General features: G+C 33.9%; 4 protein-coding genes across 17 annotated transcripts in view; 3 read left to right on the top strand and 1 right to left on the bottom strand.

The window, feature by feature from the left end:
* LOC106156419 (centromere protein I-like) overlaps positions 1 to 27495 on the top strand; it is a 41552-nt gene that overhangs the window by 4035 nt on the left and 10022 nt on the right. The gene's annotated exons all lie outside the window — the stretch shown is intronic.
* Positions 1303 to 8856, bottom strand: LOC106178792 (uncharacterized). Its single transcript, XM_086996655.1, has 3 exons — positions 8684 to 8856; positions 4719 to 4902; positions 1303 to 4075 (listed from the first exon to the last, which is right to left on the bottom strand). Exons 1-3 carry the CDS (start codon positions 8849 to 8851, stop codon positions 3213 to 3215), a joined length of 1215 nt encoding a protein of 404 aa, XP_086852781.1. The 5' UTR covers positions 8852 to 8856; the 3' UTR covers positions 1303 to 3212.
* LOC147759465 (uncharacterized) lies at positions 8854 to 26773 on the top strand. 14 transcript variants are annotated; one of them, XM_086996658.1, is made up of 7 exons: positions 8854 to 10584; positions 10903 to 10957; positions 11728 to 11805; positions 12579 to 12660; positions 13449 to 13530; positions 16528 to 17044; positions 25615 to 26773. In XM_086996658.1, exons 6-7 carry the CDS (start codon positions 16528 to 16530, stop codon positions 25704 to 25706), a joined length of 609 nt encoding a protein of 202 aa, XP_086852784.1. In that variant the 5' UTR covers positions 8854 to 10584; positions 10903 to 10957; positions 11728 to 11805; positions 12579 to 12660; positions 13449 to 13530; the 3' UTR covers positions 25707 to 26773. The 14 variants fall into 11 exon arrangements, with proteins under 14 accessions (XP_086852783.1, XP_086852792.1, XP_086852784.1 ...); XM_086996657.1 differs by having other exon boundaries at positions 8854 to 10144; XM_086996666.1 differs by lacking the exon at positions 11728 to 11805 and having other exon boundaries at positions 16528 to 16605; positions 16937 to 17044.
* On the top strand, positions 17058 to 24589 carry LOC147759466 (uncharacterized). Its single transcript, XM_086997384.1, has 2 exons — positions 17058 to 24207; positions 24533 to 24589. The coding sequence occupies exons 1-2, from the start codon at positions 17104 to 17106 to the stop codon at positions 24587 to 24589; spliced, it is 7161 nt and encodes a 2386-aa protein (XP_086853510.1). The 5' UTR covers positions 17058 to 17103.

The raw sequence follows: 27495 nt of genomic DNA, 5'->3' as shown, positions 1-27495 counted from the left end.
TAGAAGTAGAGCAAGTGAATAACAAAGTCAATCAGGTTAATTTTCAGTTGATGGGGTGGTAAAATCGATTTAAAATATATATTTAATTATTTAATATTGAAAAAATTCCCTTTTTAATATGTAATACTGAATATAGTTACCCTTACTTTTAATATTTTTATTATACCTTTCTTTCCATTTTTATATTATATACAATCAAAATCTTTTTTTTTAAATTCCTTTTCTTTTTATTGACAATAGCTCTTTTCTAACAATTTCTTTCTAATTACATTGGTATATAATGCCACTTCTAATTTAAAATACATAGGTGCTGTAAGGGTAATTAAACAAACGTCTTGCAATTTTTTTTGGTTACAATTCTTTTGGTTTTACATTTGTAAAAACAACTTTTCAAGGACTTTACCAGGACAAAGTGTGGAGGGGTAGCCATGTCATAAACCCAACTATCCCACATTGTCAAGAATAGTTCATAGGGTATTTATGTCACATGTAACTGCCAGGGTCTTATTGTTTTTAAAAGGCAATAAGCAAAGGAAAATGTATTAACTCGTGGATATTAAAATTATAAATAAAAAATATAAACAAAAAAGGAAATAGAATACTACACCCCTCAGTCTGCTAAGTGGTCCTAACCCAAATGTTCTATGAGATAATGCATACATTACACTTGCTTCGGAGACAGTGTTGTTTTGACAAAACCTGTTGCTAGTACCAAGGAATTCTGGTCTGATCCAGTTACTTGATTGACAGCAATTTGTAGTCATGACAACAAACTGGTCAAATAAAAAGATGCCGACACGCTGAACAGACAGACTGCTGCTATAAATAACTACATTGAAGTTATTTATAGCAACTAATCAATATTCAGTAGTTTGAGCAAGGTGCGAGTTTTTTCAACTGAGAGGCATGTCATACTATCTAGAAACGTCAAATTAGAGGCAGGGACAAAGAAGACTGGCGACTTATATTTTTGAAATCTCACTGAGTGTTACAAAAGGCTCAAAATTTCAACTAGCCCGTTCGGGCTAGTGCTTTATAAAATTTCAACTTTTTTACTAGCCCGGTGCCACTTTAGGTGGGCAATTGCCTCGGGCTAGTGCCTAACGTCGTAGACTGTAGTATAGTCCAATGTTTGAAGGAAGACAAATAGAAATGTTTTTCCTGGTTGACCTGTAACTGAAGATAGTTATGTACTGCTAATTTGAATACTGAGAATGACAGTAAATTAGATCTTCAATTTGTCATTAAATTTGAGTGACATAAGAAAACAATCCATCTGTGTTTCTATCAATATATAACTTACACTAGTTAATAGGTTTTCTAAAGGTAGGACCTTGTTGATATTATACTTGGTCCATTTCTGGAAAAAAAAGCATTGCAAGACAAAAACTTTTATTCACCACTATAAAAGTAAAAAAATACACAAAGAAATGTCTTTAAGACAAATAGTCCAAACGTGACTTTGAAAGTAAAGGGTGCCAGAGGAGATAATATTGTGCTGGAAGTGTGTGTCATATTACATCTAATGATGTAAGACTTGCAAGTTGCCTGGTCCTTTTTAGCTGGAATTACATGGGAATGTAGCCATGATAAATAGATAGACATAGATGTTTTTTTTTCTTTTGGCACATTGAGCAAAGAGTACCTAAGAAAATATGGGTAATATGATATGAAAACACCTTTCTAGATATAAATATTCAAACAATTTTAATATCACAAATGTATTGTTATGAAAATTGTCATTGTCAGATATACCATTAATTTACAACTGAAATGGAGAGACAGACATATACCAGCCAGACATCTCTTAGCATGCTCTTTTATAATTATCTCATCCACTAGAATTATCTACTTTGATACTTAATGTTGGAATCCTGTCTTTGATATTTAATGTTGGAATCCTGTTGGAATCTGTCTTAAACACCATTTCCCTATAAATTAATAAGTAACAAAGGCCATTGTACTCTATAACTGATGATGTTTAATAAATAAGAATTAAATAATGCTAAATAACTAAGAAATAAGTACAGCAATGGTAATTAACTTAAAAATAAATAATGTTAACTATCATACATCGATGAAAGTTTTCAGGATTATGCCTGATGTCAGGATTTAGTCTTTGTTTTTATTATTTTTCTTATGGTCTAAATGCGATGAAAAAGTGCAGGTTACATTCTCTGAATTTTCAGTATTTACAACTTTTCAATCATGCCTGTGTGTAAGTTATATGGAAGTCTACAGGCCAACAGTTTTATGTACTGTACACTGATGTAAGTCCAAAGTGGCTAAACCCAAAGCCTGAGTTTAAGTCACTTGGAAGTTCGAAGTGCATAGGCCCATACTTTTTGTGTACACTGTGCTCAGTCAGAAAATGAAAACATTGGACTGAAAGTATAGTCCACACGTCTTTAAATTATTTCAATTTAACCATGTTACAATTATAAGTCCTAAGTGGCATCACCCCAAATCCTATGAAATGTTAAGGATCACACTTTCTATGTGTACACACAGTTTGCCTCTGTTAAAAAATCAAAATGATGAACTTAGACAGAAAGTGATTGGTTTGAGAACAACTTTCTATTCTGGTAAATCTAAGTGAAGGTGGTGTGAAGTTCAGACTACTAAATGAAACATACCCTGAAACTTATTTGTTACTTGATTGATTTCTGTTATATAATAAGGATAGAATGTGAACGACCATATGTCTTAAATTTCAAAGTCTGATAAATATTGTTACTTTAATTGTAAAGGAGTTCTAGAGTTCTTCTGATTGGCCAGTTATATTGCTATGTGTTGGACTGCTATTCACTGTTGGTGCTTTGATAATCAACTAAACAGATCAGCATTCCTATAACAAACTTAAAACGATAACTTTCTTTGATTAACAAAATGTAAATACATAGAAACAACACAGGCAAATACATGAATGTATATATATTTTAACATACTTACAATTTTTACAAAGTTATTGATTATTTACATAAACTGCTGATATCAAAATATTTTAAAATATGGCATATAAATAAATTGGAAGATATGTTCCGTCAAGAACAAATGTATATACTAGTACATAGTTTGGTCTGTTGTCAAAGATTATGATATATCACCTTCATATATATATATATTTAAAAGTAAAAGAACATAAAATAAATTTTGAATGTCACAGTTCTGCAGTGCCCAGTGTTTTCAAATGTTGTTGTATTTTTACTGATCTACTGGTTGTTGTCTGCCCGTTCATTGGCATTTGTAGGCACCATAATGTAATCATTGTCTGCCTGTCTTGGGAAGAAGCAGGGAAATGTTCTTGCACAACAGCTATTCTGGTATTGATATAGCCGTACTCTGTCAGCCTCAAGTTTGCTGATCCTTTTGTTCTGTTTACAAATGGTGTCTTCTTGTCTACTTATGGTAGTTGCTTGCTGAGAGATGGTCTTCTCGTATTCTGCACATTCATCTTTTAAATTCTGGAACATGTTAGATGCTTTATCCAATTCTCGTTTGAGTTGTTTGTTTTCTGTCTTCAACATCTGGACTTCTGACCAAAGGTTTTGGTTCTCCTGCTTCTGGGTCTTCTTTTCTGCCTTCAACTTCTGGACATCTGACCAAAGGTTTTGGTTCTCCTGCTCCTGGGTCTTCTTTTCTGCATTCAACTTGTAGACCTCTGACCAAAGGTTTTGGTTCTCTTGCTCCTGGGTCTTCTTTTCTGCATTCAACTTGTGGACCTCTGACCAAAGGTTTTGGTTCTCTTGCTCCTGGGTCTTCTTTTCTGCATTCAACTTGTGGACCTCTGACCAAAGGTTTTGGTTCTCTTGCTCCTGGGTCTTCTTTTCTGCCTTCAACTCGTGGACTTCTGACCAAAGGTTTTGGTTCTCCTGCTCCTGGGTCTTCTTTTGTTCTGCAGAGAACTGCAGGAGCTGAGCGTTGATCATCTTCTGAAGTTCAGATGGGTGAACAGATATCAAGCCATCTGGACATGGGGCTGTGTAAGGCACCTTAATCTCAGTGTCATCACTGGCAGAATCTGGCTGGCTGTGCTCTACCAGTTTGTTGTTGTCATCACTCTCAGAAACTGGAACTAGTATGGAATAACCATGTACCTTTAGGGATGGTTAGAATGAAATAATCCAGATGTTTCAACAAGTATTCAAAATAAGGTTTTGATTTAATGGAATCATTTATTTGGCATTTGTGCTCCGCAATCTAAAACAAATCTAAGCAAATGACAATTATTGTTTACGAAGCTTGTATCTGGTGATATGTATTCTTGCAAATGCTTGTCGTATATGACAAGCATTTGCAAGAATACATATCACCAGATACAATCTTAATGTCAATCAAGTTTAATCCTAAAATGCCAATATGGTTTTTCTAATTAAGCCCTATTTTATATGGTCTTATGCTATATGAAAATAATATCATCCTATCCTTCCCCCCCTATTTTTATTATTTTTTATTAAAAGTTAGGGTGCTTTCCCAGAGATTTAGATTGATCTAAAAATTAAGTTTTAGATCAACCTAACTCCCTGGGGGTTCACGCTAAATTGCAGTCAGCCGAGCAGGCACCATAGTTAATTACCCCCTTACAGCTTTTAGTAGACGGGACAGACGCTTAAGCCGGCCAAGCTGACAGTAATCTAGTAAGACTCCCCACAGGGATAGATCGATCTAAAAATCTATGGAAATGGGGTGTTATTTGTTATCACATATTTGAAAAATACCTGGTAGTTGCAAGCTTGGTCCAACACATGCAGCACATACAGCATCAAGATCTTGTTCGAGAAGTCCAGCAACATGTTCATAGTCTTCCTTTAAGATGTCCACAAAAGTATACAAGGCCTCTTTGGTTCTGGGAAGACGATCCAACACTGCCAGGGTCTTCTCCTTCTCTGACTTACAGTCAGCCTGGTGAAAGTTAAATAATACAAAATCATTATCATTTAAAGGTCACATTTATGTATGATCTTTATTAGAGATACATATAAACTGAGAATTGGTGGAGTGTGGATTCCCAGTATCCCATATGAGCCACTTCTACTAGTTTCTTATATGACTCAAATAAAGTTAGCATATCAAGGGATAAACTGAATAAATCACTTGATCAGCCATAAAAGAGCTTTAGACTGCTACTTTCTTTAAATTTTTGGTTGGAAATCCAAATATAAAGATGCATACATTTTTTTGCTACAAAAACCAACCAGATGCCAGGATATAGTTTCAAATAGTATAGCTATATATTAATAATCAGTAGGTTAAATTTCCACCAAAAATTTAAAGAAAATAGCAGTCTAGCAGTCTTTTATGGCTGATTGAGTGACTTATTCAGTACCTTTTACCTACTGTACTTATGTGACCTACTTTTCTGCACCATGTATATACAGCATAGAAAGCTAGCAGAAAAAACCCGTCCAAATATCATTTTGCGATAACATTAAACAGTATCTTTTGGTAATTCTCTTAGTTATACTATATTACTGATTATATTAAGTGCTAATTTTTCTAAGCACCAGACATAAGTAGCACTTAATATAATTTAGATATTTTGCCTCTGAAGACCAAAGAAACATTTTATTTTAGTGCTTTGGGGTGTGCATCTGGTTCACATTCAGCATATTTACATTCTTTTCTCAAGGTGACTATTAAAGAAATTGTGACAATGTACTTTGGAAAACTTTCTTGCATTGTAGTGTGCTTCTTATCAGAAATATGAAAAGGGTCTGTATTCTTTGAAACATTCAATACATAATTTAAACAAGGCAGCAAAGCTGTCAAATGTACAGACAAAAAACAGAAAATAAAGATATAAATAAAAAAGGTCATTTTGTCAATTTTGATGCAATAATAAATAATGCTAATAATAGCACTGTCAGTCAACACTGAATTTTAATCATGCACAACAGGTAACATGGTCAATAACAGGAGCGGACCCTGAGATATTTTCTGACAGTATTCCAAAGTATCTATGTTGATCCATCCTCCATTTTGATGGTCTTCCAACAGAAAAAAATAGATACCAGTCAATATAAACTTAATAACCTGTCTTCCAGAAGACCCGTAAGATGGTCTCAATCCACCCCTTCAATAAGATTACAGTTTCAGGACCATGAGAGACCAAAGTCACATGATGAAAGTCTCAATATTTGAAAAATGATGACAGTGCATAAAATAATATTATATAATGTTTAAAGACATAAAAAACAATACAATTGCTTATGTGGAAATACAGAAAATGTGCAGAGCCTCGAGCGGATGAGAGTTAAAAGTCACAAATGCAAGTGTTTGAGAAAAAATTGTAAAGGAAAACATAACAAAACTAGAAAACCACCGAGAGTGCAGACCTCTGCCAAGGCAGCAATTGTTGATTATTATTGATTATTGATTGATTATTGAGCCAGACCACCACTAAAAACTAATCATTGTCCTCTTTGGCCCAATTCTGACAGTTCCTGAAAATTTAAGCAAAATCGGTCCATAACTTTTTGAGTTATGTTGATGACAGACAAACAGGGGTGAAAATATAACCTCCTTGGCAGAGCCTGAGGTAAATATAATTTCAATGAAGCTGCTATTCAAATGTTTAATCTTTGATTATATATATATATATATATATATATATATATATATATATATATTATAACCTGCATAATTATCACTGCTTCCTTATTATTAATCTAGCAGAGAGCTTAACTTTTGGGAGTTTACAAGGAAATATCAACAAGTGTGCTTTATGTAATCTCCTTTAATGGCCTATCAATTAGGCAAATGACTTTATAACTCAGAAATTAGCTACGTGATACCCAAGGGATATTAACAGACTGACCTTCTCAAAGGTCTTTCAGGCCCATAAGTCACATCTTAAGAAAAGCACAAAACAATAATGCACAAAATAGGAGACTACCAATTCTGATGGAATAATACATTATGTTTTACTGCACAGTCAACATCAAATTTTAATTATGCACAACAGGTAACAACAACGAAAGTAAAAGCATAAGGCTTCAGGCCCATCAGAGTTCAAGTTTATACTTAGAAAGTGCCAGAATGAGAAAAATGAAAATTTCACACAAAATTGCATAAATTCAATAATAAATGATAACCCAATTGACCTGGCTTTCTAATTTGAACTGCATGCCAATCCTAAAAATCATACTTGTAAGTTAAAAATAATAATAAGTAACACAGTTTTCTTTTCATAATGTTTGCAGTAGCAATGCAAAAATATTGTCAATTTTGATGTAACATTACATAATAAATTATAGAAATATACTGAAAAGTGAAAAAATACCACTTCTACAATAATGGCCCGATCATGCTGATTTTCGATCTTGACCTGCGTTTTATGAATATTCATCAGCTCTGTAAATATACAGCCAAAAAGTGAAACTGCCTTCCACTTATAGTGTTTACAATGAAAGTGCATGGCGACGGCGATGACGGCGACGACAGACGCAGGTGATGGCAATATGTACAGACACATCTATATATATATATATTTACTGTACTGTTTGAGAACAGTAAGTGACATGGTTTTTCTTAAATGGTCATCATGAGAGCAGTGCCCAAAATAGTTTTTTTTTCAAATTTTGATGCAATATTACATAATGTTTAACAGCATACTAACCATCAATTTTTAATAATAAAATATTAGTATCATGGATATTCAGAAAATGTGACAAGCAAAGGTCTTCAGGCCCATGGAACTTCGAAGTCACAACTTGAAAATGCCAAAATGTAAACAAGACAGCACTGTTCTGAAATGGTTTTTTTTTTTCCATTTTTAACAATTTTTAACATAAAACAAAATTAACAGTTTACTGCCATTTTTATATGATCAACTAAGAAAATTGATGAGATGGGAAAAATATCAATAAAGCAGTGTTAAATGTCCAATTTCTTCCATTCTGAGATTCTGAACATAGTGAATGATTGAATCTGACAAACTGCAATGATATGAGTTTATTTCCATTTTTGAAACTTTATTACACAATACATGATAACAAGTTTACCATCATTTTTACAAAATCAACTAACAATGTTGTAAAGATGCAGGAAATGTCAAACAAATACTTGTACGTATCTTATTAGTTTAATAATGAGACTGTTAACATGCCTAAGAATTGAATCTGAGGAAATGTGAAAAATATGCTGAAAAGTGAAAAAACAGCATAACTTCTACAATAATGGCCCGATCATGCTGATTTTCGAACTTGACCTGTGTTTTATGAATATTCATCAGCTCTGTAAATATAAAGCCAAAAAGTAAAACTGCCCTCCACTTATCGTGTTTACAAGGAAAGTGCACGGCGCCGGCATCGGCATCGGCATCAGCATCGGCATCGGCGACGGCATCGGCGACGACAGACGCAGGTGATGGCAATATGTACAGACACATCTGTGTCTGTACATAAAAATGTGTAACTGTGGTTTGATGCCTGTTTACTTAACCTGAATGTAGATTAAAACTAAGGATAATGTTACTGAGAATTTGATCTAAATTATTCATGGAAGTTTTAGAAATTTAAGATTTAAGAAATTAAAAAAAAAATCCTAATATATGGACTGTGTGGTTAGAAACCTAATAAATTTATTACCTACAATACAAGGTACTTCTATGTTTAAAAGAATCTGACATTACGCAAAAAAATGTAGTTGTGAAATAAAAATTGGATAAAAACAATTGGCTTACCAGAACCTCTTTTAAGCGGTCACTACTGAAAAGTTTCTTTGCAATAAACCTTGCACGAAGGAGGGGTAAAATCTCAACCATTCCAACGATTTTGTCATAATGTACTTCCAAAGCTTCAGTAAGTTTTCCTATAATGGCATTGCTAGAATATCCTTTCCAATTAGCCATTTCTAATTTTTATGTACAGACACAGATGTGTCTGTACATATTGCCATCGCCTGCGTCTGTCGTCGCCGTCGCCGATGGCGATGCCGATGCCGATGCCGTCGCCGTGCACTTTCACCGTAAACACGATAAGTGGAAAACAGTTTTACTTTTTGGTTTTATATTAACAGAGCTGATGAATATTCATAAAACGCAGGTCAAGTTCGAAAATCAGCATGATCGGGCCATTATAGTAGAAGTTATGCTGTTTTTTTCCTTTTCAGCATATATGCAACCTTGTAAACACATTTTAAGGAAAACCGTTAGGCCTGTTGTCATGAAACTCACTGGAGTAATCAATCTTCTTAAAGCGCAGGTCAAGTTCGAAAATCGGCATGATCGGGCCACTATTTTAGTAGTTGTGTTGTTTTTTTTTTCATTTTTCAGCATATATGCAACACTGTAAACACAATATAAGAAAAACAGAGAGACCCATTGTCATTAAACTCACAGGAATGGTCAATCTTACTAAAACGCAGATTGAGTTCGAAAATCAGCATAATCGGGGCATTATTTTAGAAGTGAAGCTGTTTTTTTCGCATTTCCTCAGATTCAATTCTTAGGCATGTTAATAGCCTTATTATTTAAGTAATAAGATACGTAAAAGTGTTTGTTTGACATTTCCTGCATCTTTACAATATTTTCAGTTGATTTTGTAAAAATTATGGTAAACTTGTTATTGTGTTTTGTGTAATAAAGTGTCAAAAATGGAAATAAACTCATATCATTGCAGTTTGTCAGATTCAGTCATCCACTATGTTCAGAATCTAAGAATGGAGGAAATTGGACATTTAACACTGTTCTATTGATATTTTTCCCATCTCATCTATTTTCTTAGTTGATCATATAAAAATTGCAGTACACTGTTTATTTTGTTTTATGTTTAGAAAGTGTTAAATATGGAAATAAACCCATGTCAGAACAGTGCTGTCTTGTTTTATTATACTGTGGGTGAAGAGGTTAACAGAAAAGCCAGAACTCTCTTGGGAAGATTCTATAAGCTCTCATCAAGAGGTTTCCCACTATCCCCAGTTCATTTGACTAATGAGATGCAGTGACCTAGAAATGTGCAACTAGAGACTGTTGCTAAGGGTGGAAAGGTTAACAGAAAAGCCAGATCTCCCTTAGGAAGATTCTAAGCTCTCATCAGGAGGTTTCCCACAATCCCCAGTTCATTTGACTAATGAGATGCAGTGACCTAGAAATGTGCAACTAGAGACATTGTGAAGGAGGCCATAGGTTTACAGAAGAAGCTTGGTAAGTTGTTAATTTTAGTTTAATGTTAGTTTTTAAGAGGAGTTATTTATACTGCTATTGCAAAACAATTTAAGAGCAAAAATAAAGCTAATTAATAAATCCTAATTAACAGTTGAAAAGATCATACATACATAACATTAGACACTGAAGATGTTTATGTCAAATCTGTATCCTAAAGCTCTATAGTATTTAAAACAGTGCATAACTTTTAGAGATGTGCATCAACAATATTCACGACTAAAGAAAGTTAAGAATAGCTATGTGAAAAATCTCATTAAATGGCAATGGTGTCTTGCTTGCCTGAATTGATGCCACATTTCTTTATTGGGGAAATTTGCCTTTCATTGATTCACAGGATAATGCATTTGTTTTATGGTGTTTAACAGCATGTGTACTTTGCTCCAAAAGGGGGTCAAGGTTTATCCTGTGTTACAGTACTAGTAAGTACTAATATTACTGGTGATATTTTAATATACTTGTAGAAACCATAGTTTCTTCTCAACATTGTGGCTGATAAAAAGTGAAGGAGTATGTTTGTGATGGGTCCATAGCAATAGTCCGAAGAATCATTGGTCCGAATGTTCACTAAAGAACCTTCGGACCAATGAGCCCTTGATTAAAAGATCGGCAAAAATGTTACCACTTTTCGGACCAATGAACCTTCGGACTATCGAGATGCCCCCTTTGTGATATAAAGAGAATCAATGCTAGATTTAATCATTTTAAGTTGAATTTGTATAATATTATATTTCTTCCAGCTCACAGTTGAAGTTAGAAGCAATTCAGTTGAAGCTTCACAGAATAATAAGTGTGGCAAGTATTGTTTGTTTTAAATCATTAGCATTTAAGTCTCACGATCATCAAAATACCAGAATTATGCATTTGATGTAGATAGCTAAGTACTAGAATTCAAGTATATAGAAAAGGTAATACTTGAACATCTAGGCAGCTACTAAATTGCAGGAAGTATGTGGGTTGGTTATTGAAGCAACAGAATAGATGGACCACTGACAAGCAGATCTGTCCACTAAATATGTTAAATTCCTTAAAGGTCTTCTTGCCCCCACACATGCCACAACTGCAGGGGCCTAATAATTAAACCTTGCATGAGGTTAAATCCATTTAAGGGTGCATGTGGAGGATGTAAGACCTTCTGGATTCAGCGCTATCATTTTTAAAGTAGGGTCAGCCCTATTTAGTTGGCAGATCTGCTAGTTGGCGGATCATCTTGTTTTAAATGGGACCTACAGAATATATTAATTTACATTGCACCATATATTTCAATATCGTTTATATCTCAACTGTTTATTTTTTATTTTTGACTCTTTTGATCATATTCTGTTCATTTTACCTCTGTAAAATCTACTAAACATTTTTTTATGGATTTTAGACTGTAAATAAATATTATTATTATTATTTATTATTATTATTATTATATGCTATATATATTTTGAGTAACCATAGTTTCTTCTCAACAATGTGGAGCTTATCAAAAGTAAAGGAATATGTTTGTGATATTAAGAGCATCAATGCTAGATTAAATAATAGTCAGTTGAGTTTATATAATATTCTATTTCTTCCAGATCCCAGTTGAAGTTACTCAGTCAGTTACCCTCTCAGTCAATTGCACCTTGTCAGGATAATTAGTGTGGCAATAGTATGTAAGTATTGTTTTAGATACTTGTCATTTAGTCTCAAGATCATCTACGTACCAGCAGTGTGCACTTTATATAGATAGCTACTAGCAGACAAGAACATACCAAGGAAATACTTTTAGATTGGTAGATACTTTATTGTTGGCAATATGTGGGTTGGTTATTGAAGCAACAGAATAGAGGGACCACTGACAAGCAGATCCATCCACTAAATAATTTTTACCCCACTTCAAAAACCATGCCATTTATTCTTTAACGGTCTTCTTGCCCCTACACACGCCACAACTGCATGGCCCGATGGGCCTTATAATTAAACCTGGACACATGGTTAAATCCTTTTAAGGGCACATGTGGAGGATGTGAGACCTTTGGGATTCAGCACTATCATTTTTAAAGTGGGGTCAGCCCTATTTAGTTGGCAGATCTGCTAATTGGCAGATCATCTTGCTTTGAATGGGACCTGCAGTATATATTTATTTACATTGCACCATATATTTCAATATCTTTATATCTTTACCAGCTATTTTTTTATTATTGACTCTATTAATCATATTCTGTTCATTTAACCTCTGTAAAATCTACTGAACATATTATATATGGATTTTAGACTGTAAATAAATATTATTATTATTATTATTATTATTATTATTATTATTATTAGGGTATTATTATTATTATTATTATTATTATTATTATTATTATGTTTGTGATATAAAGAGCATCAATGCTAGATTTAAATAATAGTCAATTGAGTTTATATAATATTCTATTTCTTCCAGATCCCAGTTGAAGTTACTCAGTCAGTTAGTTACCCACTTAGTCAATTGCACCTTGTCAGGATAATTAGTGTGGCAATAGTATGTAAGTATTGTTTTAGATACTTGTCATTTAAGTCTCAAGATCATCTACGTACCAGCAGTGTGCACTTTATATAGATAGCTACTAGCAGACAAGAACATACCAAGGAAATACTTTTAGATTGGTAGATACTTTATTGTTGGCAATATGTGGGTTGGTTATTGAAGCAACAGAATAGAGGGACCACTGACAAGCAGATTCGTCCACTAAATAATTTTAACCCCACTTCAATAACCATGCCATTTATTCCTTAACGGTCTTTTTGCCCCCACACATGCCACAACTGCAGGGGCCTAATAATTAAACCCTGCATGAATTTAAATCCATTTAAGGGCGCATGTTGAGGATGTGAGACCTTCTGGATTCAGCGCTATCATTTTTAAAGTAGGGTCAGCCCTATTTAGTTGGCAGATCTGCTAGTTGGCGGATCATCTTGTTTTAAATGGGACCTACAGAATATATTAATTTACATTGCACCATATATTTCAATATCGTTTATATCTCAACTGTTTATTTTTTATTTTTGACTCTTTAGATCATATTCTGTTCATTTTACCTCTGTAAAATCTACTAAACATTTTATATATGGATTTTAGACTGTAAATAATAATAATAATAATAATTATTATTATTATTATTTTTATATGCTATATATTTTTTGAGTAACCATAGTTTCTTCTCAACAATGTGGAGCTTATCAAAAGTAAAGGAATATGTTTCAGATATTAAGAGCATCAGTGCTAGATTAAATAATAGTCAGTTGAGTTTATATAACATTCTATTTCTTCCAGTTCCCAGTTGAAGTTACTCAGTCAGTCAGTTACCCACTTAGTCAATTGCACCTTGTCAGGATAATTAGTGTGGCAATAGAATGTAAGTATTGTTTTAGATACTTGTCATTTAAGTCTCAAGATCATCTAAGTACCAGCAGTGTGCACTTAATATTGATATCTACTAGCAGACAAGTACATACCAAGGCAGTATTTTTAGATAGGTAGATACTTAATTGTTGGCAATATGTGGGTTCGTTATTTTGAAACATCAAGCCTTTATGGCAATTTTTATTACTTAAATATAATACTGTTGTATACTTTCCTGAAATCTGAAATGTCAGTATCCACTGATTGGTTTCTCCAAATATGAGAAAAGGCTCAAAAAAGTTTGCACCATTTTTGTTCATGATTGATTGTTCACATTTGAAGGTTGCTTTTGAATACATAACAGACCCTTAATTAGTCCATCTGTCTAAAATGTGCAATTTACAGGTGTTTGGTTCAGAAATGAGGACCAGATTAGTGTTGGGCTGAATTAACTTGTCACCCAGAGCATCAATGAGCATATTGAACACTGTTGTGCTAAGAGTATCACCTACAGAGTATCACCTAGATCCCTACAGAGGGAATGAGTTACTAGTAGCAGCCCTTTTATTAATGAAAATATCCTTTTAATTTAGTGCGCATTTACTTCATAGTATGATTGTTAAAGGTAACCATCAATACCACACTTTAGCATCTTACACCCCATTTCCATAGATTAGATCGACCTACTTTGGATCGACCTAACTCCCTGGGGGTTCGCGCTGAATAGCTGTCAGCCGGGCGGACATGAAAGTTAATTGCCCCTTATGGCTTGTAGTGGGCGGGGACGGACACTTAAGGGGGATTATCTGACGTTAGTCTGGTGAGACTCCCCGCGGTGATAGATCGATCTAAAGTTGTGGGAATAGACCCTTATAGATGAGACCAGTTCTTTTTCCCTCTCCATATAAAAAGGTACTGTTTGGTTAATAAATGGATTAAGCTTCCAAGCAGAGACTCCCCAGCATTTATCCAAGTCAGCTAAAGATAACTTATTATGAATATTCCCTTTGAACATTAATTACTTTGTTTACGTTCATCATTAGGAGATCAACAATTTGAATATTTCTTAATGGATGGATCAATTAAATGTTTATTTAATAACCCATACAAGTAGCTTTTTTGGTAACTGGTCTTCACCTTTTATAACTTCTGTGTAGCAATCTTAGAATTTTTTTTCAACTGCTGTCACTTTATCCTTGTTTTACTTTTCACATGTCTCAATGTGCAAATTGCGACTGCTGATATTTTTATCTTTTGACTAAAGTAATAAGTACAAGTTTACATTTATCAAATGTACCAAGTTCCTTTATCCATGTTTTGTTCTTTAATATACCTGTTCGGGAGGCCGATAGCAATTAGGTTGTATGAGGGTTGATTGATAAGTAGTTAGCCTCATATAGAAGGGGTACACATTTTACAAGTATTTTTGTTTATTTCTCAACATACTCTCTTTGAGTATCTATACACTTTTGCCAGTGAGTTTTGAGAGACTGTATGCCACTTTCATAGAAGCCCTTTCCTTGGACATTCAGAAACCCCTCCACTTCACGTATGATGTCATCATCTGACACAAAGTGAGTACCTGAAATGGCCTTACTCAATTTGGGAAATAGATAATAGTCAGAGGAAGCAAGATCAGGATGTTGGTGTATGTTCTATCAGTTCAAAGCCACACTCGTTGATTGCAGCCATGGCAATGACAGACTTGTGAGCAGGGGCATTTCACAAAAATCACTTGCCTTGCTTATTTGAGAGTGCTTCCTCGTCGACATAAACTAATCAAATGACACCAAACTTTGGCTACACACCTTTAAATAGTCAGGAAATAGAAGGGCTGAAAAGGGATATCGCTGCTTAACCCCTTCCACACGAGGCTCGCTACTTACTACAACCCTTGTAATTTAGTTACCTTGTAAAAAATCCATCCAGGTATTTACAGATATTCTGTATATAATGAAGTGTTATATATCATTGCACTTCTTTTTCAGTAGCTGTAGCTTACTAATTTCACTTGTTTTCTGACAACTTGATTATAACAAATCAATTCATATTTAAAAAGAGTAGCTTAAAGCAGGTCTGAACATGTTCCAAAAGTCCTATTTTCTTCTGAAGTCTTTTCTTTTTCCATTTGACCTTAATAACTAAACAAACCTTAAATAATAGTTTGTTTTTTTTTAGCATACCTGATGCCCTTAATTTACATTTCTGAGCTTTGGCATCTTAAGACAAATAATACTACCAGACTCAATATAAACCAGCTCGGTGCTGGAAGTAGAAACTGGGCTATTATTATTATTATTATTATTATTATTATGTGTAGTTATGTAATCTGTAATGACAGTAATATGATGGGCACAACAAATATTATGCTTTGCAAGGAATCCAATATTATATTATTCTGACTCTATTAAAATGGAATAAAACATTGTATCTAAGGCACCGTTCTAATTAAAAATCCAAATTCCAAAAATCCAAAAATCCATTGACGGTATCTAGTATTCATGGTCTGTGTCCTGAGTACCCCGTGTTATAATTAACTAGCATTTTGTAAAACAACACCAAAAGGCATATGTGAATACATTCTTCTATCTGCTTTCTCTGCTGTATATAAATGGGACTGATAAATTTTAGTAGGTTAGATAAGTAATCCAAATTAACCATCAATTTAAATGAGATAGTTTAAGGCTATTTTATTGTTGATGAAGTGATTAAATTGTTTTGTTCATTGGCATGTCAACTTCATTTTTGTTATACAAGTAACTAGTAGAGGTAGATTACATGTACATGTATTACTGGGGATTCGCACTCCATCGGCATGTACCTTTAATTACAGAAACAACACATCAGTAAATAATGTTTTTGTTTGATAATGTTTTATTTTCGGTGCACTTGTTAGTCTTGGTAGTTTGTTAAGGGCCTCTTAAGCAGTTGCACTCGAAAGAAACTGTTTACAACTCTCTTAGTTTCTATTATGGTTTGCCAATAAATATGTATTTTTTCATATTTCTAGATGCCTAGGTTGAAAAAACAAAGCATGGTCCAAAGAAGGGCACATCAGAAGAAGATGATCAAGAAAAGTCGCAAGAGGGTGACTAAGGATGCCACGTCTACTATTGTGCCTGCTTCGGCAGGCACGCCCACCTCGGTGGGCTCTGTGAAAAACTGTGAAATTACTGATAGAAGCAGTGAAATTACTGATATTACTGATAGAAGCAGTGAAATTACTGATAGACGCAGTGAAATTACTGATAGAAGCAGTGAAAATACTGAAAAAAGCAATGAAATTACTGAAAATACTGAGATTACACAAATTACTGAAAAAAACAGTGAAATTACTGAAAACACTGAAAAAAGTGAAAATAATGCAGTTATTGAAAACACTGAATTTCCTGAACACACTGACATTCCCATTGCTTCAGATGTTACTGTTCATGCAGCTTATACAGATGCTTCAGACAAGACAGATGCTACAGTTGACACAGCCTATCCTGTCAGTTTGAGTGCCACTGATGCCCCTGGTCATTCAAGTAAGTCTATAATATATTCAGACCATTTTTCACCATCAGATAAGTCTGTAAAATCTAACATGCCAGTCAACCCAAAGCTATCATCGGTACCCCACAAATTAAAGAAAGAATCAGTAGTTTTTCCTGAAATTCAAAAAAATGAACCCAATATGGTTACATTAAAAACATCCTTAAAACCTGTGGAAAAAAGTGTTCAATATTCAAAAGTGGGTTCAATGAAGAAGGTACCATTAACAAAACACACTGGTAATACCATTACCTCTGATTCTATTTCATCCATTTTTGATAAAACAAATTTGCACAAACCCCATTTAAAAAGACTACATGATGAAATGAAGAGGCAGTTAAAATGGACAGAAGACAAACAACAAAGCAAAATTGACGCAGTGAATAAAACTCTTTTGGATACCTCACTTACTGGAACCAGTAGCACTGACAGAAATATTTTGAAAAGAGAGAAAAATAAAATCAGGATGCAACTTCTTAGATCTGATCCACAGTACAGGAAAGCCGAACAAAATGCTCAGAGATTAAAACGTTCTCAGGTTGATGAAAAGAGCAAAATTCTAAAGCACAAACAGTTGAAAAGGTCTGATCCACAGTTCAGGAAGCGCGAACAAGAATCTCAGAGACTAAAACGCTCTCAGGTCGATGAGAAGAGGAAAATTTTAAAGTACAATCAGTTGAAAAGGTCTGACCCACAGTTCAGGAAGCGCGAACAAGAATCTCAGAGACTAAAACGCTCTCAGGTCGATGAGAAGAGCAAAATTTTAAAGTACAATCAGTTGAAAAGGTCTGATCCACAGTTCAGGAAGTGCGAACAAGAATCTCAGAGACTAAAACGCTCTCAGGTCAATGAGAAGAGCAAAATTTTAAAGTACAATCGGTTGAAAAGGTCTGATCCACAGTTCAGAAAGCACGAACAAGAATCTAAGAGACTAAAACGCTCTCAGGTCGATGAGAAGAGCAAAATTTTAAAGTACAATCAGTTGAAAAGGTCTGATCCACAGTTCAGAAAGCGCGAACAAGAATCTCAGAGACTAAAACGTTCTCAGGTCGATGAGAAGAGCAAAATTTTAAAGCACAAACAGTTGAAAAGGGCAGATCCACAGTATAGGAAAAAGGAACAAGAATCTCAGCGACTAAAACGCTCTCAGTCTGATATGAAGACCAAAATTCTGAAGCACAAGCACTTGAAAAGGTCTGATCCTTATTACAAAGTAACTGAGAGAAGTAATAAAAGGTTAAAAAGATCTGATCCCGAATTCAGAAAACATGAAAAAAAATCTGATTCATTTGCTAAACGTAATAAGAGGCAGAAAATCAATACTAATCTTCAACAGTTAATACAACAATTCCACAAAAAAGTTGCTGAAGGTTGTATTTACACATGTTGTATATGTCAACAACTTTGGTACAGGCATACTGTGATAAATTCAGAGTCTATCATGAATTTAGAAAATAATGCAGTTAAACATTGCAAAGAAACTGGTGATTTATTTGACAGTAATTGGATATGTTTAACATGCTCTTCTCATTTGAAAAAGAACAAAATTCCTCCATGCGCTATGGTGAATGGCCTGTCGTTTCCAGAAAAACCCAGCTTCTTGGATTTAAAACCTTTAGAGTGGAGATTAACTAGCCCAAGGTTAGTTTTCATGAAGCTTCAACAAGCTCCTCGTGGAAAACAATACAAATTAGAAGGAAATGTTGTAAATATACCAGCAGATGTTACATCCACTGTAACAAAGTTACCAAGAACTGAGGCAGATAGCTCTACAATTAAAGTTCAGCTCAAAAGAAATGTGAAATTTAAAAATTATGCATATGCTCAGAATGTAAGACCTAACAAAGTACTTGAAGCTGCAGCTTGGTTAACTGCAAATGGAAAATTATATCAAGAAAAGGGAATAACTGTAGACACAACATGGAAATTAGAAGAAAATCCCTGCAGATCTGACACATTTGAACAAACAAAAAAAGAGCATACAACTATTTATAACTTGCGTGAGGAACAAATACAAAACTTACTGAAAGAATATGTTTGTGTTGAATGCCCTGCTAGTTGTAAAAACATTCAATTTTCTGAAGAAGGGCATCTTATGGATCAGGATGGTGATTTTGCAGATGAATTCTATGTCATTTTAGACAAGCCTTATAAATATGATCCATCTGTTGATGTTGACAAATTTGTGGCTACTATTCAGAGTGAAAGAAAAGGTGCTGGTTTTTCAAAACAACCACACATTTTTGGTGTACCTGCATTCAAATCACAAGAGAGAGGCAGATCAAGATATCGCAAGAAGATAAATACAATCAGAGCTTCTAGTAGAGAACGAATTGAAAAACTCATTGCTTATAAGCGCCACCATATTCTAAGAAAATATAAGCATTTGAAACTGAGTTATTATGGCTTGTTTAAAAGAAAAAAACAAGGAAGAACATGGTACTCAAGATACTTCAGAACTGTAAAAAAAATTCGACACAGAGTAAGAAATGTTTCACACTTGCAAAAGGAGTTATCATACTTACAGCAAAGACATATATTACCTACATATTGTGAATCTGAAAATGAGGTACAACACATACGGACTGACAATACTTCATTCCATTTTATGCCTGTAGATGCCCTCTGGCAAGAGAAAATAACCAAGAAACTAAACTTACCATTAAAGCGTCCACACAATTGGCCTGAAACTGGTAGTGATATTCTCTTGACAAATCCTAGGCAGTTGAAGAAAGTTATTGGAGATGGTAATTGTTTTTTTCGAAGTTTGTCTTTTACCATCACTGGTTCTGACATGTTGTATGATAATAATCACATTATACTTAGAAACAAAATCGTCAGTCATATGAAGCAGCTTGAGTATGCTTTTGCAAGTAGTATGTTAGGCGATAATGACAGCACCTCAGCAAATTATATTAGACGAACCCGCATGGATAGTGTAAATGTTTGGGGTACTGAAACAGAAATACTTGCTGCAGCACATCTGCTACAAACGGACATCTATGTCTACTGCAAGCCTGGTGACTCTTGGAAATGGTTAAAGTATTCTGCTAACTTTCTTGACCAGAACAATCATTCACACGAGACAGCTATTTACCTACAAAATACAAACTCTGATCACTATGATATCGTGCAGAGTGTATGCGACTCATCATTGTCTGCTGATAGCATATACAAGAACTTGCTGCAAACAAAGCAGGTAACACGAGCTAAATCAGATATAAGTAAATACTTACAGGAAAATGATACTACAGATTGGGACGAAATTGATGAGGAAGAAATGAAACCTGGTATAAGAGATACAATGTTAACAGGTAGAGACTTCTTAGAAGACACAGAGAGAGAGAAAATTTATTCTTTTGCACCTGGCCAAGAAGGTCATCCACTCAGCATATTCAGAGATGAACACTGTGAGGAATTGGCTTTTCCTGAAATATTTCTTGGCAATGCAAGGCCTGCAAATCAAAACAGACTTGTCCCTGTACACTACAGTGACATTTGCAAGTCGGAATTAAGACGCAATGACAGAAGAGCAGCAATGTGTGTTGACAACATATTTTTTAAAGCAAAAAAACTACAGATGAAAAGATTGATTGGGTCAGCTTCTCTTGCTGTAAGAAAACATAAAACTAGTGGAAAGAAACTCACTGCAGGAGATTTGAAACAGTCTGGAGCCATTGAGAAACTTTTACATTTTGATGAAGGTTATACATTCCTAAAAGGAGTACGTGGTTCCCCCCCATATTTTGAGAAAGCAAAAAAAGATTTATTTGCAATGATACGTCAGCTAGGAGCAGCAACTTTTTTCTGCAGTTTTTCTTCTGCTGAAACAAAATGGAATCATTTACTTGGAACTCTTGGTCAATTAGTAGATAATAGACATTACTCAGAATCAGAGTTAGAACAGCTAAGCTGGGATGAAAAATGTCGCTTGATTCAGAGTGATCCCATTACTTGTGCACGGCATTTTGATTATCAAGTCCAGTGTTTGATACATCACTTTTTGTGCCACAAAGTAGCACCATTAGGTAAAATACAAGATTTTTTTTACCGTGTAGAATTTCAACACAGAGGTAGTCCACATATTCACATGCTGCTTTGGATAGAAAATGCACCTATTTATGGTGTCAATTCTAATGAAGACATCATACAATTTGTTGATAGCACAATTTGCTGTAGCAAACCAAATGAAGATGATCCAATAAAAGAACTTGTATCTTATCAGACACACAAACATACAAGGACATGTATAAAGAATTTGAAAAAATCTTGCAGATTCCATTTTCCACAGCCTCCGATGAAAAAAAGTATTATTCTGAAACCCCTTGAAGATACTTCACAGAAGAAAGAATATGCACAAGTTTGGACAAAGATTCATAATATTATAAATGACAAAAATTTTACATGTGTTAGTCTAACATTTGAAGAATTTTTAAATAAAGTACAAGTCTCAGAAGAAGATTACATTTTGGCAGTGAGATCTACAATCAAAACTGATACTTTGTTCTTAAAAAGACTGCCCTGTGAAATTTGGATAAACAATTATTCCAGGTCATGTTTACAAGCATGGAGAGCAAATATGGATATTCAGTTTGTTTTAGACATCTATGCTTGTGCAACATATATTGTAAATTACATTTCTAAAGGACAAAGAGGCATGTCAGATTTACTTTATCAAGCTTGCAAAGAAGCTAGAGAAGGTAACAGTGACATAAAACAGCAAGTCCGTCACATTGGAAACAAATTTCTTAATAATGTTGAAATTTCTGCTCAAGAAGCTTCCTACATCACTTTACAGTTACCCATGAGAAGAGCTTCTCGATCATTTGTATTCATTAACACTACACCCCCTGAAGACAGAGTACGATTACTTAAGCCACTGGAAGAAATAAAAGAATTAGAAGATGAATCTGACAATATTGAGTCCAGCAATCTTTTGAAACGTTATAGCAGGCGCTTACCTTCCTTGGACAATATTTCCCTTGCAGATTTTGCTGCATATTATGACAACAATTTGAACATTATTGGCGGAAGCAAAAAAAGATCTTCTAGAATATTAGATACAGATGGTATGCCATTGGAAAAGCATGACCTTGAAAATTTTGAGGATGATATTCATGATATTCCATGTGAAACAGACATTATTAAAAGAAAAAAAGCAAAAATTATTCGCAGTGTTTGGTTCAGTGAGAGTTTATATCCTGAAAAGCATTACCGTGAGCTATTGATGTTGTATATTCCATGGAGAAATGAAGAATCTGACATTTTGCAAAATTTTGAAAGTTATGAACAGAGATGTCAACATTTAGAAAATGAGATTAGGGAACAACAGAGAATGTATTCTCCAGCTAAAGATGAATTGCACAGAGCAATGGAAGATCTAAATAACATGGATAGTGAAGATGAAGATATGTGGGCCACTGTTGCACCAAATACTGAATGTCAAAATGAAGCTGATCAGTGTGAACCTAGTGATGTGGTACAATCTTCTGTTGGTCTGTCCTATGACTTAGCAGAAGATTTGGGTATACATGTATCTGCCAAAAGTTGCACTGAAGAAGAAATTGTTAATAAAGAAATACCTGATATCAGTTACTTTAAAATGATTAGAAACATGAACAGACAACAGTTAGAGTTTTTCCATCATGTTTTACATTTAATCAAATCCAATTCTGATCCATTTCACATATTCCTGTCTGGAGGTGCTGGTGTGGGGAAATCATTTGTCACTCGTGCTCTGTATCAAGGTATTTTAAAGTACTTGTCAAGTTTACCTGGTGAAGACTTCCGGACAATTAGAGTTGCTTTGATTGCTCCTACAGGAAAAGCTGCGTATAATATTGGTGGCCACACAATTCACAGTTTACTGAAAATTCCTGCAAATCAGAGTCTCAAATATAAAAGACTCAGTGCTGATGTGTTAAACAGTTTCAGATACAAACTTGGATCACTTAAAGTTCTCTTTATTGATGAAGTTTCAATGGTTGGGAGTAAAATGTTAAGTTTCATCAATGAACGGTTAAAAGAACTAAAAAACAATGACAGATTGTTTGGAGGTGTTAGCATTGTGGCTATAGGTGACCTATTTCAACTGAAGCCTGTGTTTGATAACTGGATATTTGAAAATCCAAACAATGACTATTATCCATTAGCTACTAATTTGTGGCAGAAACATTTTCACATGTATGAACTGACTGAGATTATGCGTCAGAAAGACAGTAAAGAGTTTGCAGAAATTTTAAATAGGCTTAGAGAAGGACATCACACAGACAAAGACATAAAAGTTCTAAGTGAACGTCAACTTGATCAATCAAAAACTAGCCAACAACCATTACTACATGTTTTCCAAACAAATTCTCTGGTAGAAAATTTCAATCATGCCAGTTATCAAAATGCGAAAGGAGAAAAATTTCAAATTGCAGCCACTGATACTATCACTGGGCCTGTACCAAAACATTTAGAAAACAACATCAGAAAGCAAATTCCATTGGATCATAAAAAAACCATGAATTTACGAAGGATTCTGCATATTGCAGTTGGGGAAAGAACTGAAGTTGTCCTAAATGTTGACACAGAAGATGGCATTACTAATGGTGCACCAAATGTTGTGAAACTGGTAGATTTAGACAGACAATTAATTTGGGTACAATTTGATGCAGAGGACATTGGCAAAAATGTCAGAAGAATGAACAAACCATTATATAATAGCAAAATTTCAAAAACATGGACACCTATCTTTCCTGTTAAAAGACAATTTCACCTGGGAAAAACAGGACAGTATCAAGTTGTAAGAAAACAATTCCCACTGCAGTTGTCTGCTGCAAAAACTATACACAGATGTCAAGGTGACACATTGAAAGAATTAGTTGTAGATCTCAGCGGCAGAAAAAATGAGCACATGCATTATGTTGCACTTAGTCGAGTAGAAAAATTAGAAGGGTTGCATATTTTGGAATTAAATGCCAGTAAAATATGCATTTCTGACAAAGTTAAACAAGAAATGAAACGTTTAAGGCAAGAAGCACAGCTTGTTAAATCAATATCATTTCTATTTGAACAACCAGATGACCACTTCAAAATAATCCATTGGAATTGCTGTTCTCTTCACAAATACATTGATGATATCAGAGAGAATCTTGATGTACCGAAAGCAGATGTATGTGCTTTCACTGAGACCAGATTTGCAATTAAAGACCTAAATACAAAATACCAGCTAAAAGATAAATATCTTCACAGAAATGATAGTACTCTTCATAGACAGCATGGTACTGCTATCTACAGTCACCATAGATATGCAGAGAATTTTCCAAAAAATTGCAATTTCTCTGGAATTGAGATTACTGTCACACGGTTGGATCAGTTTCCTGACTTAGTTGTCATCACAATTTACCGACCTCCTCATGGTAAAATGCAGGTACTTCTTGAGGCTTTGAGAAATATTCTTGACACTATTGATAAGACAGACAAATGTGTTATTATAGGTGACTTTAATGTCAACTGGCTCCATGAAAACAATGCAAATGCTCTCAGAAAAATGATGTGCCAAGACCTTATGTTTACACAACATGTCACAACTCCAACTACCAATTATGACTCGGCCTTAGATCTCGTCTTCACAAACTTTAATCATACAGATCTTAAACTTATAGTTTTGCCCACTTATTTTGGTGATCACTTTCCAGTCTGTTTGTCTTTTCCCAAAAATTGTCTTTAAATTTATATTACAGATTATAAGACAGATTGTTTCCAAATTTCATTTAACCTATGTACTTCCAACCACATATATAGCTAAACACATGTGCAGAAGTTTCAGAGAATAACACTTCAAAAAAGAAAGAAAAAACATTAACAAAACCTTACGAATTTACCCCTTCTTTAAAAAGTTATTTACTTTTACCTATACATGTGGAAAAATAATGTCACACCCATTTCTTCAACTTCATAATACTTGAAATTGACCAATGATATTTGTTTACCGAATTATTTATTTCTTTCAATTCTAAGTTACATGATTACTCATACATTTTCACACATTATTGTGCTCTTCTTTACTTTTATAAAATTTTACATATTATATTGTTAAATATATATTTATATATAATATTTTACATAAATGACGAAAGCAAGAACATAATCATCATATTAAAGACAGTTATAGTTCAAGAAGAAATACCATCTTTCCCTTTTAACTTAAAACATGGCATAATAAAAAAGGAGATAGACTTGGCTGGTGTCCTTTGCCCCATACCTACCAAACCATATTCTTGTTTCACTATCATTTTAAGAAATACATTTGTTTGGTAAAGAAACAGGTTGCTTTTTAAAATCAGCATGATCAGTTAACAATTTACAGCAGTCATTATTTTTATATCATTTTTTTTCCACACATTGACATTTTCAGTGGCTTATATATCCCTTAAAACTGGATCACTTGCTACTTTGCCAGCTTTGCTGTCTAGTCAATTTCAGTGTACCAAACCCATTAAAAAAAACCAACCAAATTGAGCAGTGACAAATCTTTATGAGATTAACATGTCATGTTACATATATTTCTTAATTTCAGAAAGGAAAATACCACCTACTTGGAGAAGATTAATGTTCACTTGTAACTTCTTTCCATGGGGTTTATGGAAACAAGACTGGGCTCAAGCATAGGATTTCTCTTCTTACTCATAGTATGAGGAAAGAACAATAAATGTTATAATATAATTGACACTGTTGGAGATGTGTTATTTGTGAAGTTGAAATGTTCATTCTTCACACTGAAGAACACTCGGTATACTTGAACAAAAAACAATGTCATGTACAGTTTTGTACCTCTGATAGAGAAGACAATTTAGAGTAAATTATTCAAGTTTATTCATTTTGACTATTTAAATGTTGGTAGCAAAAAAATGTCAGAAAAAGATTTTTTAAGAAATCTGTATGGCTATTGAATGAGTTGAATTGTATTTTATGGAGCATAGCAAAACAGAGTTTCTCCTATCATTTCTTATTTTGTGAATACAGTTAGTTTTATAAAATTGAAAGTAAAAAAGATATGTAAAAAATATTTGTCTTAGAAATGAACAAAATGTTATTTTTCATGGCTAATATGTACCCCTGGTTTTGTTGCAGACATGCAGTTCTGGTCTAGCACATTCCATACTGGTCATATTTACAAATGCTCTGTATTCTAAGAGTCATTTATTCATTATGTTCAAGCTGTACATTTTATACTTTATTGTTTTAATGCTGAATACCCCATGGCATAAATAACTAGCAGCACAAATTAATTACAGCTTTGGAAATGACTAGCTCACGCTGCTAATTAATATCGCTACAGAGTAAACATACCGTGAACACTAGATACCACCAATGGATTTTTTAAATTTTGCATGTGAATACAGCCTAATAGTAATATATTAGCTTGTTATAATGTCATCTTTCTTTATTTTGGTATCTTAGAAAATAAATGCTCTAAAATGACCTCACCAATTAGTTATGTGAGTATTTATCTACAGCTAAATTGCCATCTTGCTTACCCTTATTCATTCTTGACAGATATATGACTACTATAAAGCTTTCAATTTTCAATTAGCAAAATGCCCAGGGTCTGTAATGCAGTTAGTACGACAGCCGAGTCTAAATAAAAAAATATATTATATATATATTATGGTAAACTTGTTATCGTGTATTGTGAAATAAATTTTCAAAAATTGAAATAAACTCATATCATTGCAGTTTGTCAGATTCAATCATTCACTATGTTCAGAATCTCAGAATGGAAGAAATTTGAATGATGTGAATTTTTCTTCAGTCAACAGCTAATATTGAGATAGGTTTTACCTCCATATTAGCTGTTGACTGAAGAAAAATTCACATCATTCTTAAAACTTAACACAGCTGATGAAATTCTTCTGGGAAGAAATTGGACATTTAACACTGCTCTATTGATATTTTTCCTATCTCATTAATTTTTATAGTTGATTATATATAAATGGCAGTAAACTGTGAATTTTGATATATGTTAAAAATTGTTAAAAATGGGGAAAAAACATTTCAGAACAGTGCTGTCTTGTTTACATTTTGTCATTTTCAAGTTGTGACTTTGAAGTTCCATGGGCCTGAAGACCTTTGCTAGTCACATTTTCTGAATATCCATGTTACTAAAGTTGATGGTCATTATGCTGTTAAACATTATGTAATCTTGCATCAAAATTTGAAAAAAAAACTATTTTAGGCACTGCTCTCATGATGACCATATAAGAAAAACCATGTCACTTACTGCTCTCAAACTTACAGGAAAGAAACATGGGACTAAAATACAGCTTCAGTAGGCAATGCAGTCTGTTAAGTAATTCTTTCTGCCAGTTAAACAGTTTTTTTGTGAAAATTTAATTTTTAACTTATTGGCATTTTCAAGGTGTGACTTTGAAGTTCCTCGAAGACCCATGCTAGTCAC

The sequence above is a fragment of the Lingula anatina genome, chromosome 10 (assembly GCF_051362555.1).
Source record: "Lingula anatina isolate TDL-2025a chromosome 10, LinAna3.0, whole genome shotgun sequence".
Classification (NCBI taxonomy): Eukaryota; Metazoa; Brachiopoda; class Lingulata; order Lingulida; family Lingulidae; genus Lingula; species Lingula anatina.
The sequence above is the reverse complement of the archived record's forward strand: the minus strand, read 5'-3'. Positions and strand labels throughout refer to the sequence as shown.